The sequence below is a fragment of the Cnephaeus nilssonii genome (assembly GCF_951640355.1).
Source record: "Cnephaeus nilssonii genome assembly, chromosome: 16".
NCBI lineage: Eukaryota > Metazoa > Chordata > Mammalia > Chiroptera > Vespertilionidae > Cnephaeus > Cnephaeus nilssonii.
The window spans coordinates 40,979,769-40,995,917 of NC_137087.1; the positions used below are offsets into that span (position 1 = coordinate 40,979,769).

General features: G+C 51.6%; 1 protein-coding gene across 1 annotated transcript in view; it reads right to left on the reverse strand.

Moving 5' to 3' along the window:
- The window catches only part of TLL2 (tolloid like 2), a gene marked incomplete at both ends in the record, with an annotated part of 100,202 nt that overhangs the window by 18,572 nt on the left and 65,481 nt on the right, over nt 1-16,149 (reverse strand). The window contains 4 exons of the mRNA XM_079794138.1: nt 1,597-1,792; nt 2,285-2,430; nt 3,479-3,595; nt 11,324-11,426. Of these exons, the coding sequence (XP_079650264.1) occupies nt 1,597-1,792; nt 2,285-2,430; nt 3,479-3,595; nt 11,324-11,426 (562 nt within the window). The remainder of the gene's footprint in view (nt 1-1,596; nt 1,793-2,284; nt 2,431-3,478; nt 3,596-11,323; nt 11,427-16,149) is intronic.

Genomic DNA, 16,149 nt, shown 5'->3' on the forward strand with positions numbered 1-16,149 from the left:
GCCATTTTTACAAATGGAGGGACTGGGGCTCAGAGAGGTTGTATAACTTGCTCAAGGCCACCCAGCCTGTGTGGCTGCTGCTAAGTCACGTGCAGTCTGGGCAGGGTGGGGCCGGGACAGTGCGTTTCCAGGCACCTCAACTAATACTGTCATGTCTTTCCCGTTACAATCACTAGCATCTGAAATATACTTACTGTGGCCTGGCTTTTTTGCTTGGGAAAGAATTAAATTTTGTCTCCAATTATTGAAAGCATTATCATCATTATGACTATTTCTGCTTGGGTTCTGCTCTCCCCAGATACCTCGAGACGGAAGAAAAGAACGCTCCCCATGCTGTGTGGCACTTTCAGCTCACAAAGTGCCTCACAGCCATCGTTGCGTTGGGCTCCACGACTGGTTCGGTAAAATAGGCAGGTTCCTGCCCCTGTTTTAGGGAGAGGAACACCGAGGCTTCAGTAGGGACAGATGGCTGCCTGGTCAGAGTCACATGGCTTAACGTGGGTTCTCCTGACACCCATCTGCTTCTGCAGAACCTGGGAGAAGGGGCTCAGAGGGGGCAGCTGGGGAGACTGGGAGTAAGGAAGGACCAGGGTTTCTGGGTTGGCACAGCGAGGAGTCCTGGGAGAGGAGAGGAGAAAGGAAAAGCAGCCTTCTCCTGGTGTGAGTGGCACCACCAATCACAGGACCTCCGCTGCAGACTGGATCTCTCCATTCAGTGCTACCGGCACCCAATCACAATGTATTGGGGAACGTCCAAGATGCCCTTATAGGGTGTGGTCTGAGTGGCTTCCGGGCCCTGAGAGCAAAGAAGGAAGACCTACCCATTCAAGGGAGTCCTGGGAAGCCCGCTGCACCAGGGCCAGGAATGCAGGCCTTCCCATACCATTCTGGGTCTGGTTTCAACAAGACCCTGCAGAGCAGTTGGTTCCTAAGGCAACATAGAGATTTGTTCCCCGAGCACCAACCCCACCCGCTCACTCTCCATCCTTCCCTACCCACTTGTAGGCTGGGGCTGATGCTTCGGGAGCGGAAGCCCTGGGTGGCTTCTCTGGCCCACACCAGGTAATGCAACGTAATGTCACACGCGCCGTGTTTGGATTCTTGATCTGCCACCTGACTCTCTGAGTGACCCTGGGCAGCCCCTCTCAACACTGATCAAACGTGATCCAAACCCAACTCAAAGGGTTATTTTGGAAATTAAATAAATCATGTAAATCAGTACCTTACACCGTTCCTGGCACACAGTAGGTGCTCAATTAATGCTAGCAACTACACAAATACATATTGTTATCAGTGCTCAGTTTCACTAAGGTTCACTGAGTTGACCTTGTAAACTTATTAAATCGAATTTCCAAGCACAGCAGCAGGACTTTCTGCCACGGAGACCATGGCTGAGCCTGGTCCTGAGTTAGTCATGAACTCTGTTGGGGACCCCAGCATAGCCCTAACATGGGTCACTGGCTCCTCCTTGTAGGGAGCCTTGTTTACAAGATGCTAGGGTTCTGTATGGGTTTTGCGATTCTTAAGCCGGGGGTGGGGAGTGGGGGGCAATACCTCTTTCTGTGACTAAAAATGGAAATAACTGCTAATTCATACCCTTGAAAAAATTGGCTGCAAAGCCCGCTTTATTGATAGAGCCATCGGACACAAACTTCATCCACATCTGGTTGGAGCTTGATTTCACGTCCTCCGGCTTCTCATAGCCACAGAAGTGGCCAATCAGGGTGCTCTCCTCCGTGGGGCCATCGCGAATCTCCAGGTAGTCGTATGCACAGCTGTCATGCCTTTCGACCTAAATGGAGAAACAGAGGCAACATAGAAGATGGCCGATGGCTTGGCCTTAAGGTTTCTAATGTAAGAAGGGAACCTCAATATCACTCGGAAAAATCTAACCAAGCGGCCAAAGGACCCAAGTGTGCCCCTGGCTTCTCCAAGCCGCCTCCTACCTGCGAAAACCAAGGGTGAATCAAGCTGCAAAGAGACTAAGAAATGGTCAACGGGGCAGGGTACTTCTACAACCCTTTCCGGGATCCCATCCTAGACTTTCACTTCGCTGACTCCCCCACCCTCTCTAGAAGCCTTCAGAAAGGAGACAGATACGATTTCAAAGTCTGCAAAGCTTTTGATACCAGATGTCTGGGTACGACACACCATGGGCTTGAAATGGCCTCTTAGGTTCCCATTTTCAACCAAACAATGGAAACCCATCTTCACAGAGCAGAGCGTGTCTAGCAAGAGTTGACATTTACTTCATCCTCGGAAAGACCATCTGAGCAGTGCTTACCTCAAACACCTGGAAGGTAAGCCCCACGTGAAATCCCTCTGAAACCGTAATCCTCCAAACACATTCCTTGGAAGGTCTGTAGTCATCGGGGTAGTTGGGAGATTGAATCTGACCAGCGTCTTTGTTAATGTCTCCCCCACACGTAGCTTTAGAAGGAGAACCAGAGAACCAGCTTTAGAAAGAGAAAGAGGGTCCCTGGTTGGATCTTACGGAGGAAGTTGGCCACTTATCACCACTAGGTGACTCCACTTGCCAACATTTTCATTCCCGTCCAACCGAGACTGTGCCTCCCGAAAGGCGTAATTTTGTTTGCGACTCAGAATTTTTTCCCTAGACAGAAAATAACCACGGGGAGCAGTGCGTGTCCACCTTTGCTGTGCATCAAAATCCCTGGGAGAGTGTTCAAGCCATAGGAGCCGGGGCCACAAGTTCTGAAGGAAGTGGGTCTGGGCAGCTCAGAGCAGCAGTGATATTCGAGTTCCCCGGGTGACTCTAATGCGGACGGCAGAGGAGCGCTGGGACAGAGGGACAGTCCAGTGTGCGCACACATGCGCACAGGTGTCCACACACGTTCTTTCTTTCATAAACACAAAACGTTGGCCTCTCCAAAATTACCATTTAAAGCCAAAGGGGGCCTTACTAACCACCTAGTGGGCTCCTTTGGGGGAGGAGGTAACCTGTGGAACAAATAGAAGCAGAACGGCCTGGTGGCAGCTGCCTGGAGCCCAGGCCTACGGTTCCCTCAACTCAAACACCGTGGTGGCCTCAGAGGCCCTTCCAAGAAATGTATTTGCCAATTCCCTGGCATTGCCCCAAGTCTCTTTTCACCAATGGAACAAACAGCGGCTCCGACAGGTTCGATGCTTTTCTCGGGCTCACACAACCATTCAGAGCTGCTCCTTCCATATCCACAGGGTCCCATACCCCCCCGCTCCCCCCCGACACCATCACGCTGGACTGGGATGGGGTTCAGCAGGGTGGTGACGGGTAGGTGACGTCTGTCCGGAAGTGAGCACAGATGGCCCCCTGCTTCCGGAATGTGGAGGAAGGGAACGGTGGATTCCTCCGCCTGGCCCTTGCCGTGGCTGCCCCACCGTCAAGGTTCTGGCAGCTGCCACACCTGCCTGGGACAGCGGGCTGCCTGGGAAGGACGGCGGCATATCGGGAGCTGCCCAGGCAGCATCGTGAACAAACCTTCATACACCGCGAAGAAGCCCTTGCCCAGGATGTTGCTGCTGCTCCGGAACTCCACCCAGAGCCGGCTGTCTGTGGAGACGAGGGGCTCTGGGGCTTTATCGCCGCAAAACCTGCCTGGGAAGCGGAAAAGAACGGTGAGGCTGCGGGTGGACAGTAAGAAGGGGCTCGCTGCAGACAGAGAAGCAGGGTTCCCAATGGGGGTCAAGGTGATCAATAACCCCGCCAAGGTGATCAATAACCCCGCCAAGGTGATCAATAACCCCGCCGGGGCAACTCATCCCGTAGCACACACAGGATGAACATGTGGATGGGAACAGTCACCCGGCGTGTGCCTTCTCCAGACTGTCTCAGGGGAATTCCAACCCCAATCCATCACAGCACCCGGGGCGGAGCCCAGGCACCACTCCCTCCTGCCAAACGCGACTTGCTGAGGTGCTGAAGGTGTGGGGGATAAGGTCTGCGGGGTGATGACTGTGCCCCCCTGGTGTTTCCCATTACATACACCCTTCTCTTGTGGACTATGCCCGAGGGCAGACGTTCTGCCTCCTTGCCTCAGAGAAGGCATGCCACAGGTCCCATGATGAAGAAAGCAGATCTTCTTGGCTTTTGAATGTCACAGTCTAGTCACAATACCAAAGATTTAGAAGACTACACAGTGAAGAAGAGCACATTTCCCATCCCTGAAGTCTTAGAAAGATTCCTAGGATGGAGGAGTGAGGGCACCAGGGAGAGAGGGGTTGGAGAGGCACCACGTGCCCTGTCCCGCCCTGAGCTGAGGTCTGTGTGGAAGGGATGGTAGAGGTGCTCAGTAGGTTTAAGGATCTGGGAGAAGCAGAGAACCGTGCCCCAGTCCCTAGATTTCGCTTGTCCCACTTGGGGTCAGCACAAACATGTCTGTGTGGTATGTTAGGACATGAGGCCAGAGATAGGCAGGTATGCAGAGTTCTTCAGGCAAAGCATAGCATGATGGGAGCAATAGGATGCCAGGCTCCTGGGAGGGACATGGAAGTAACTTTCCCATTGTCTGAGGAACTGGGGAGCCATCCAACGTCTTCTAGGGAGACATGGACTCGGCTGGAGTGAGACAAGGAGGAGATACAGCAGACACTTAGATGGACAGATGTCTGGAGACCAGACAGGTTTGAGGACATCCCAGCATGTCAGCCGGCATAGCTATATGGAGGCCTCCCTGCTGTCACGCCCCGACACAAAGTCTGTCCCCCACCAGCACCCCAACCCGGGGGGGGAGGGGGAGGAGGGGACACAAATGGACAGAAATTAAGTTCCCAATACCTGATGGAGAGGGCTCAATACCTGATGGTAGAGGCTGTTACTGAACTTTTGTTACTGAAAATTATAAATAAACTAGAGGCCCGGTGCACGAAATTCGTGCAGGGGGGGCGTGTCCTTCAGCCCAGCCTGCACCCTCTCCAATCTGGACTGCTGGCTCCCAACTGCTCGCCAGCCTGCCTTCCTGATTGCTCCTAACTGCTTCTGCCTGCCAGCCTGATCACCCCTTAACCACTCCCTGACAGCCTGATTGATGCCTAACTGCTCCCCTGCCAGCCTGTTTGCCCCTAACTGCCCTCCCCTGTAGGCCTGGGTCCCTCCCAATTGCCCTTCCCTGCAGGCCTGGTCATCCCCCAACTTCTCTCCTCTGCTGGCCTAGTCACCCCTAACTGCCCCCCCTGCAGGCTTGATCACCCCCAACTGCCCTCCCTTGCAGGCCTGGTCCCTCCCAACTCCCCTCCCCTGCTGGCCATCTTGTGGTGGCCATCTTATGTCCACATGGGGGCAGGATCTTTGACCACATGGGGGCAGCCATCTTGTGTGTTGGAGTGATGGTCAATTTGCATATTACTCTTTTATTAGATAGGATGTGTATTTCTTGGACACTTGGGTATGAGTCTGAAATTTGGACCCTCTACAGAGGAAAAGGGGAAAGGCCATACCTACCCGGTGCGTGGTCATCCCTGTCCATATTATTCCTAATGCCATGTAAGGTGGCGCGGGGCAAGGACAGGGATGGGGCAGGTGGAAGACAGCTGTGTCGGACTGAGCAGTTCTCAGTGCAGACCAGTCCAGGACTACTTGGACTGGAGGTCACGGTTCTGACAAGTACTCACTGTGTGAGTCACTCGGAAAATCCATTGAACACTGGGGGACATGGGGAGTGACTGTTAGTGGGTATGATTTCTCTTGATTGTGGTGATGGTTGTACAACTCTGTGAGCATGCTGGAAAACACTGATGTGGGCACTTCCATGGTGAGCTGTATGGCATGTGAATTATATCTTTCTCTCTCTATTTTTTTGAAATCCACGTTTAGCGAGCACTCTCTCATAGCCAGCACCATGTGCAGTTACACCTTGAAGCTGTAACCCTGCTTTGCCTTTCTGAGAAATGGGGGAGTAAGTCCTTTCCTCGTGGCCAACTGTGGCGCGCACTCCTTGGAGAGACACGGGGTAGAGGCTGCTAATCTCCCTCTGCTTCCTTCCGATGCTGGCCACCTGCAGCCTTTTGGATTTGGTGAGCTTAATATTCGCGCGATGAGCTGAAACCGCTGCCAAGAATCCAGCGAGGAAAAAAATCTGTGAGAAGCCTATAAATTTTCGATAATGGCTCCTCTGCCATGGCCAATTAGTGTCAATTAGTTCTTGGGAAAGAATACGCAGGCGTGGGGAAGTATTGCTTACCAGTGAGGGGACGCAGCCGCTGGGCCTCCGTTGGGCAACGCTGGTTCACAAGGAATTCCTTCTTCGCCCTAGCCCAAGGGTCAAGTCCAAACTCTCCTGGTAAAGCCCCAGCTGTCACAGCCGCTGGGGACTGTTTCCAAAGGAGAGAGGGCCTGCCACTGTCTTGCTGCCTAAGAACCCAACCGGACGTGATAAACCACCCACGGCAGGGCCACCGGACCAGCCGTCTCCGCTCAGTCCTCCGGAGGAGGTAGGGGGTACAGACCAAGGTGTATTTTACAGCCTTGGCAGAGCTAGACTCAGTAGAATAAACGACAAATTATTTCTATGTCTCTCCTCAGGTCACTTGTGATTCTTAACCAGAACCCTCTACAGTGTCCCTGGACTGATGTCTCAACATTCTCTTCTTCACCAAAATGGTAGTAATAAAAAAAACCCTTTTTATTGAGCATGTTTATACCAGGCACTGCACTAAGCATTTTACACGGATTAGCTAATTGCACCCTCTCTCCCCCCTGGATTAGGTACTACTATTAATCTCACTTATGAGAAAACTGAGGGTTGGAGAATTTAAGTTGAGTTGCACTCTAAGTTGTCTGTAAACACAGGGTTTGAACCGTGGCAGTCTGAGACCTTGACCTTCATCATCAGGTTCACCGTTTTCACCATCGCCACCATCGCCACCATCCAAAGGAACTTCCCGGTTTAAAGTACAATTCTAAATGCTGGGCGTTTCTGGATCAGTAGACAGCAATCTGCTCTGAGAATGTAAACATCATTCCCACTTCCCAGTCTGGACGCACATATGGGAGTGAAGATCAAAGTCTCAGCCGTAAAGCAAGTCTGTGGCAATGCCAGGCCCGGCTGTTGGACGCGTTTCTGCTCATTTGGGAGGCTGCCCCTGCCCGGGGAGCCCAGTCGTGGGGCCACGCGACACTGATTGGCCGGCCTGGCCTTTCTGAACTTCCCTCCCCACTTCAGGGGCAGGAGGAGAAAGGGCTTTTGTGTGCATTGTGGTGGCAGAGAATACTCAAGGACAGTGCTGCACACAAGAGGACATTGTTAGAGTCACTCCTCTGCAGAAGTAAGGGAGGGAATCCAATTAACAGGATGGCATTTCAGATCGCTGGGGGAGTGCTCCATGCGGCCACCTTCCTCCCCGCTTCAGGTGCCATCTCACAAGTGACCCCTGAAACTGAAAAACCGATTTGGTATCTTTAACCGGCCGTGAAATGTTCTCAATCTGCTTACATTTCCCTTTAATCACGCTGTGAAAACCCCAGTCCCAAGCAGCCTCCTTCCAAGGAGACTTAACAGGCTGGAGAGAAATTGGACTAGAGAAAAGGTGTCAAATTCCTAAATTGCAATCTGGTTCCTGGCTTGGGAGGAGGAGTTTAATAAGGATATCAAGAGAGGAAATGCAGATGAGTGCACGACAAGTAGGCTCCATGGGGCGTCATAAAGGGTTCATTCATAAAAAAAAGTTATGCACCCATTATGCCTGGATTTTCACACACTGCCCTGGGAAAATATGCGATGCACGGTTTTTCAGAGCGAGATGCATACTTTCACAATTCGCCCTAATCCGCTCTCCCTCCTGCCAAAGGGGCATTGACCTGCCTCCTCCCGGCAGATTTCATGGCACTGACCCCTCCCAGGGACCAGCTCGGCCCACACAATGCACTTGTTCCAAACACAAAAGTTCACTAACAACTGCATTTGGAAACATCAGAGCGGGCCAAATAGTTGGCAAAGGAGGATTCCTGTGAATGAAGAATGGTTGCAGGCACCGGGCCATGTCTTGGCAGCAAGACACACACACACACACACATACACACACACACACACACACACACACACACACACACACACACACAGCAAAAGTGTGTAAAATATAAGCCCACCCAAAACAAAACAAACCATCACCAACAACATCAAAGAACAGAAAAAGCCCCATTTAATCTATGAAAGTGCGGCCAGAAAGACCAGGATCTGCAGTGAGAAAATTGTTCTTTCAAGAAAAGGGAGCGAGTGGCTCTCCCTCCGCCATGCCCATTCTGGTGCGTGCCTGGGCCTCTCTGGGGAACTTCAGTAGCAGAGAGCTTCCTCCTGCTGAGCCCTTTCAGTCTGTCCCACTCCTGGGGGAGGATAGGGTTGCCAGATTTAGCAAACAAAAATACAGGAAGCCCAGTTAAATTTGAATTTCAGATAAACAGTGAATGGTGCATTTTATCTAGCAATCCTAGGGGGAGACCCTTCTCAGATACAGTCTCTCCCCATCACCAGGACATCTAAGTTCCAGTCTGACCTCAGCCATTAGCAGGTGGTGTGGCCTTAGAGAGTTGGTCCACACTTGGGGAGCGTGGTTTTCCCCTAAGGATGCGGGATAAGTGACTCTAAGGTCCCTGCCAGGCTGAGGGGTCTGTGTGTGATTCCATGTTCTCATGTAACTGCTTCTTTTACTATCTATCTATATAAAAGCCTAAGTGACCATCGCAACCAAACGGACAACCGAACAGGCTGCGTGGGGCGACTAGGCCGGCAGGGGGGTTAGTGAGGAGCAACCAAACGACCGAGCAGTGGGCTGCGTGGGGTGACCAGGCTGGCAGGGGGGTTAGTGAGGGGCGACCAAATGACCGAGCAGCAGGCTACGTGGGGTGACCAGGCCAACAGGGGGTTTAGTGAGGGGCGACCAAATGACCGAGCAGCAGGCTGCGTGGGGTGACCAGGCCGACAGGGAGGGCAGTTGGGGGCAACCAGGCTGGCGGGGCGGGGGTGCAGTTAGGGGTGATCAGGCAGGCAGGCAGGTGAGCGGTTAGAAACCAGCGGTCCAGGATTGTGAGAGGGATGTCCGACTGCCAGTTTAGGCCCGATCCTGGCAATCGGACATCCCCCAAGGGGTCCCGGATTGGAGAGGGTGCAGGCTGGACTGAGGGGACCCTCCCCCCTGTGCATGAATTTTGTGCACTGGGCCTCTAGTTTTAATTATAAAATAACTAGAGGCCCGGGGCACGAATTCATGCACAGGTAGGGTCCGATCGGGCTGGGCTGGTTGGGGAGAGGGGCCACAGGCAGTTGGTTGGCCGGCCCGTCCCCCTGGTCAAACTCCTGGTCGAATTACTGGTTGAACACTTGCTCAAGGGGATGATTTGCATATTAGCCTTTTATAATATAGGATACCAAATGCATCTGGTGTACTTGGTACTAGACAAGCACGTGTATGTGCATTTGTAGGTCAGTGGGATCATTCCCTGACCCAGCTCCTAGGAATTCCGATTCAATATTCTCCCAGGAATCTGTACTCAGAAATCTCCCCAGCTGATGCTGGTGTGCAGCCTGGGTTAGGAGCCTCTGCCACCAGGAATGCAGCCTCTGTTGTTTTACCACATCCAGTCAGTGTGATGGGTAAAGCCGTGCCTCCCTCGGGCGGCTAGCATACATCACATCTGCTCACATTAGACAGGAGGCAGGAACCCAGGGCAGACAGCCTCCGACCTGCCCTCGGGAGGCATGACCATGTGCCCTGCGGTGTACACACTGTGTATGCATGGCCCGGGATCCTTTTTTGGCTTGCTTACCTGGACTGCTAACTACCTGCATCCTCCTTGTGTTGGGAGCCTGGGACCCCCACTCAGAGCCTGCCTCGGCTCCTTGCTAGAGCACCCGTAGACACAACCTATCTGTACCTCTAAGAATTTAAACTTAAGGCCCTCTGGACAGAGGGGGCTTGTGGGCTCTTCCAGATGGCAGCTGACCTGGCTGAGACCCCTTGGTCATACGAAGCCTAAAACCTGCCAGGCCCCCTGGGATCCAGCCAAAGCCTCCCGCTCCATCTCTTCTGACCGAATCGGACATGACGTCAGGCTCAGCCTGGCTGTGCAACTCCCCAGCTTAGCTCTCTTCTCTCTTTCCTGCTTCCACCTTAGTCAGCTGTCCCTACAGCAGCTCACTCTCAGGCAGTTCACAGCATAACACGGTGGCCTTTCTGTCCATGTGAACATAAGCCAAGGACCAAGCTCTCACCGAGAACTTAGACTCACAGACCGGAAGCCCACCCTACAGACTACTCTAAAAATGAGGACATTTGCGATCTGTCTCCACCACGGCTGCTATTCCTGGGAGATTCCTCATGTCCACCCCCCGGGCACCAAAGCCATTGGTCCTCCTTATGACATTAATCTTCTCTGGTCACCCCTGAGGCAGCTCTCTTCTGGGAACCAATCCTGAGTGGACTGACCTTCTTCTTTATGCACCCTGCCCACTGCCTCTCACTCAGGGGTCCAAGCTGCCTTCCCATGTATGAGTTTGTGTACGTTCATCTCTCCAAACTACTACATGCTCATTAAAGAAAAATGAGAAAGTAGAGCTAACCCAGGAGCAACAACAGAGTAAATACTCCATCATCCTGAGATAACCACTCTGTATAATTTATTTATATTTATAATCCTATTTGATATTCACATTGTAGATCACAGGATGATTTCTTCCAGGTGAATCCAGCCCACACAATGACTTAGGCAATTTTGGTCAGGATATCCACTGTTCAGTTTGGCACACGCCCCTCCATGCCTTGTTTTATCATACCAGCCCCACTTTCCTCTTTTACACCTCATTTCTGAAGGCATCTGAGTTTACAGTGCCAGCATAATAGACGTAGAAAGGTACTTTTTGTCAGAATGGAATCCTACTGCATACTCTATTTTGTCATACCGTTTTTGGTGTAACAATGTAAATGAACACCTTTCTGTATCAATAAAGGGTCACCTCCAACTTTATTTTTAATGGCTGGATAGTTTTCCACTGAAAGGATGAATCATACATTTATTCCGCTAGCCCCTGCTGTTGAACATGTAAATTGTTTTCGATTCTTTCTGCTTCAGTGAGCATCCCTGTAGCTAGAGCTTTGCACACTTCCTTAATTAGTTCTCCAGGACAAATTCCAAGAAGTGGAATTGCTGGGCCAAAGGGTATTCACAGTTTTAAGAGCTTTTAACATGTGTGGCCAAATGGAATGTTCAGGGTTTTACAATGACACAGCCCCTTGAGCGCTTCCTGTGACTCCGTCTGGATGGACCCTTGCAAACATTAACAGCATCGCACAGAACACCCGATCGCTCCTCTCTCAAGGCTTTCTTAAGTCAACTCACCCAACAGCGGGGCTTTCCTCCAGTAACCATCCCGGACCTCCACGTAATCGTACCAGCACAGGCGGCTTTTAAACAAATCCATGGACGTGAAGTTTAAGACGATCTGTAAAGAGTCACCACAAAGTAAGTTTTGGCAACAAAGCCTGAGGAGTTTTGAGAGGGTTATCTCGCATACCGGTGTTCTCACATTACCCCTTAGCATACAGAGCTCTCAGACCACAGTCGGAGCGTCCTCTCAAAAACACACTCACAGGAAACCGCGTGACATTAAATAATAAACCTTAAGCAGGATGGGGGGTAAACAGAGGAGATGGGTCCTTCGGTTCCGTCTGGGGAATAAGTCGAGCTTTTGAAGTCACTAGGTGGTTTACAGAAAGCAAGATGCATTAAAGCTGGGCCAGGATGCATTGAGCCTGGGGATGCGGAAGGAGGTAAGGGGTCAATGAAGTTCAGAGATACGAAAAGATCTTATAACATCATCAATCATACTCAAGGGCCTGGGGTTAGCCTGAGTGCATCTGAGTACCTCCGTGATCAATGTCCCCTCGGCCATGACCTCACTCCTCTGGGGTGTGGTGTGTCTAATAGCCTCCCTACAGTTCACTCGCTTGTTCATTCATTCATTCCACCTACTGTGTGCCAGTCTGTGCTGGCCTATCAAGACAAAGATCAGAAAGACACGGTTCTTGCCTTTAGGGATCTCAGACAGAGAGGGAAGGGCAGGTGTGTCAAGCCAATTAGAACAGCATGAATAAATGCTGCAGAGAGAGGAATAGGCAGGAAGGGTGTTGAGGAGGCCCAAGGAGAGAGAACTGAATTCTGCCCAGGGACCCTGGAGAAGGCTTCTCGGAGGAGGTGGCATTTAATCTAAGGGGAACAAGGGTCCTGTGGGCAGAGGAATAGGGTGAAAGCATTCTGGTGAGAGGGGTGACATGAGCGAAGGCAAGGATGTGCCCGCAGACCTTCACTGCATTGTATGTACACCCAGCCCAGTTCCCTGTGTGTGTGTCTGGATCGAGGAAGCAGAGGGGAAAGAAGGAGCGAAGGCTGGGAGGTGGGGATCAGTTGGACAGGAAAGGAAGGTTCCAGTTCTTCTGCCCATCCTGAGGCCATTCAGTGGACGCCCTGTCCCCACTGGTGCAGGGGGCTGGGTGACCCTGCACACAGGCGCTGCTCCCATGAACTGGCCCTGGTCCCCACCGCAATCCTTCCAGCTCAGGGCTCCGCTGGCAGATGGCCCAGAGTTCAGACTTACCCGCTCCCATCACCATGCAGGTTGCCCGTGCCTTCTCCTGCACTGAGCAGCCGGGGCTCGTCCAGCCCCGCCCTCACGTTATCCCTGCCTGTGCTCAGCGTGTCCCTGCTCCATCATTTCTCAGTCTTCTTGCTCTGCAGGGTCCCATTGAGGCAGCCCTGCTCCATCCCCTGCACCTCTGACCCTACTCTTTTTCCCACCTGGGGAACCTTTCTCTCCCTCAGTTCAACTCTCTCTAGCATCTTCCTCCTCCCACTTTCATTTATATTCTAACAGCCCCAGTCCCTGGTCTCCAAGTAAACCCCTGGGCTGGAGGGCTGCAGGTCAAAGGTTCCAGTGCCCCGTTGGCCAAATAGAACAGACAGTTACTTATTCGTCTTTGTTCTCCGTGGGCCCTCTGCTGTGGGCCTCTCCTCTCCGGTTTTGCCGCACTAGCTTGTCCTCTCTCCACTGTCTCTCTTCTCTGCTGGCTCTTGTCTTCTTCACTCCCCATGAACGGTGAGGCCACCTCAAAACAAAGCACTTCCCGCCCTGGCTGGTTTGGCTCAGTGGATAGAGTGTTGGCCTGTGGACTGAAAGGTCCCAGATTCGATTCTAGTCAGGGGCACATGCCTGGGTTGTGGGCTCCATCCCTGGGGGGATGGGAGGGGTGTGTGCAGGGGGCAGCCGATCAGTGGTTCTCTCTCATCATTGATGTTTCTATCTCTCTCTCCCTCTCCCTTCCTCTTTGAAATCAATAAAAAATATTTTTAAAAAACAAACCAAAAAAAGCACTTCTCTTCCAGCTTTCCTGTCTGGAGGTGACACCATCGCCCCAATCGCTCAGGTGCGACACCCTGGTGTCATCTCTACGTTTCCCCTATTGTTTATCCCGATGCTGACAGACTCTTTTCCTTTAAGGGGTCTGTGGTCCCTGCTTGAAGGCAGTCTCCAGGCCCCTTCGACAGCTCTTCCTGCATGGCTCCTGCTGGGAGGACTCCTGCACCCCTCCTGCTGTGCCCACCTCCAGTCTGCACAGTAGGGCTTCTAGATCCATCTTGCACTCTTGTCTCATGTTTGCTAGAGCCCTCCTCTGCTCAGAAAACGTCAGTGGCTCCCTCTGCCCCCATCTCATAAATTAAAGCCACTGCTTACCGTCCAGAGCCTCCAGTGCCCATCCTCATAGGTGACCTTATCTCTCAGTGCGCCCTAACATAGCCACACAAAGGGAACCCTCCCCAGGCCCCGCTCAAGAGCCCCTCCCCCTCCCTGAGTCCTTCTCTGACACCCGCAGGGACACGGCCTTTCCCTTGTTGGAACTCTCCCCTCTCCTTCCCACAGTGATCCCAGAGCAAGTGTTTTAGAGTCCGGCAGAGCTGGGTTTCTTCTTAGCTCCACCTCAGGGAAATAAGGGATCTCAGGGAAATACTTGTGCTCTTGGACCTTTAGTCTCTCATCTGTAAAACAACACGCACGCCCCTGTGCTGTTGAGGGGCCTGCACAGGAAACTGTGCAAAGAGTGTGTGGGGCTATGCCTCACACCCACTGTTCAGGGTCTCAGGACGAGGAGCGCCTTTGTCCACAAAGCCCTGAGCCCTCCTAGGAAATGAAGAGCCATTACCAGAAAATAACAGGCCAGCTCCTCTTCTGTGTTGTAGTGTGTGTGTGTGTGTGTGTGTGTGTGTGTGTGTGTGTGTGTAGAGAGAGAGAGAGAGAGAGAGAGAGAGAGAGAGAGAGAGGGAGGGAGAGAGATGTTGCTCTTTGAAACTAGACCAGTGGTTCTCAACCCTACTTGCACATAGAATCACCTCAGAAGCTTAAAAAAAATACTGGTGCCACCCTGGCAGGTATGCTCAATGGTTAGAGCATCAGCCCATGCACCAAAGAGTCTCAGGTTCAATTCCCAGTCAAGGGCACAAACCTGGGTTGCAGGTGCGATCCCTGAACCCTATCTGGGAGTGTGTGGGAGGCAACCGATTGATGTGTCTCTCTCTTATCAATGTGTCTCTCTCTCTTCCTCTCTCTCTCCCTCCTTCCTTCCCCGCTTCCACTCTCTCTAAAAATCAATGGAAAAAATATCCTCGGGTGACAATTAACCAAAAATAAAAAATAAAACAATACTGGTGCCAAGCAAATGCTCCTCTTTCAATCGCATTAGACTCCCCAGGGGTGTGGAGGAGCCTGACTGAATTCTAAGTCTCCTGAAGCCAGAAATTGTACCTCCCACTCCCTTCGCATCCCCCTTCAGTGCTTATACCCAAGTGGACTGGCTCGGGAGTGCTTGCTAGCTGGTTGCAACACAGTTCTGTAGCCTTTGTTTTTTAAAATTTCAGAAAGGAAATGTTATTACAAATTCCTTGGTAACACATTCATGATCTGAATGAATGGGATAATTATTCAGGCTAATTACTTTAAGTATGTTAGTGAGCCATAAAGGCCATAGGGGAAGAGGTTACGAACAGGAGGTGATAATGCGAATCAATCAAGTTTGCTAATTACTAGCAGCTCTGGGGAAGGCTGGGTGAAGTAGAAATTGAAATAATTGGTGCAGGAATCTCAGTGATATGTATTCTCCCTGCCCCCAGTTAGCAATAATAATTAAGGCTGGGCGAAATCTTACACAGTTCAAACACATCACAGAGCCTCTGCTACACAGGGGCAACTCAACAATTTGGGGATTACGAGACCCCTTCCTCCTCCTTCTCCTCCTCCTTCCTGCCTCCCTCCCACTGCTGCCCCCGCAGGCACAGGATGGCACATCCACCCACGGAGGACAGGTCTAGAGTTTCTCAGGCTCTAGAGCCAGAGGAAGGGTGTGTGCGTGTGTGTGTGTGTGTGTGTGTGTGTGTGTGTGTGTGTGTGTGTATGCATGTTCAAATGTCTTAGCCTGTCCCTTTTGTGCAATAATATAGGAAGACAGTTAAGCATCCTGGCTCTCAGAGTCCAATTGCCTGGGCTCAACTCTCAACTCTGCCACAAACTGAGTAGCCTTGGGCAGGTCCATTCCCTCACCTGCAAAATGAGTGTGGTATCAGCACTTTTCACATGAACTTGTGACGATTAAACAAGAGTCTCTACATAATATGCTAAGAACAGCACACAGAAGATGCTGCCGATCATCCCGAGCCATTATTTCCCTCTAGTTTTCACACTATCTTTAAAGTGACATTTAAATGAACATCTGTTAATGTTATGAATTTGGAATGCTTGTAAGTTGGCTATGGGCACCTGAAAAATTCCAAGACCTCTCACTGCACCCCCAGCTGCAGGTTTTTCACTGGGCCACTCATCTATCCACACGTTCATTCAACAAATACTTATTGTGTGACTCTGTGCCATGGGCTATGTTGGGTGCTGGGCTATGTTAGGTGCTGGGCTATGTCAGGTGCTGGAGGTGAACAACCTCTGTCCTCGGTGAGTTTAGAAGGGGGCAGCCCAATACACCAGCATTATGATTTGTGAGACAAGCTACGACAGGTACGAAAGAGCAAACATTTCAAAGATAGCTACCTCTATGTTTGAGATAACTTGAACTGTAGAGAGGCGTCATGTAGAAAATTCGTTTTAAACTGCGGAGGCCCAGTTCTCAGTT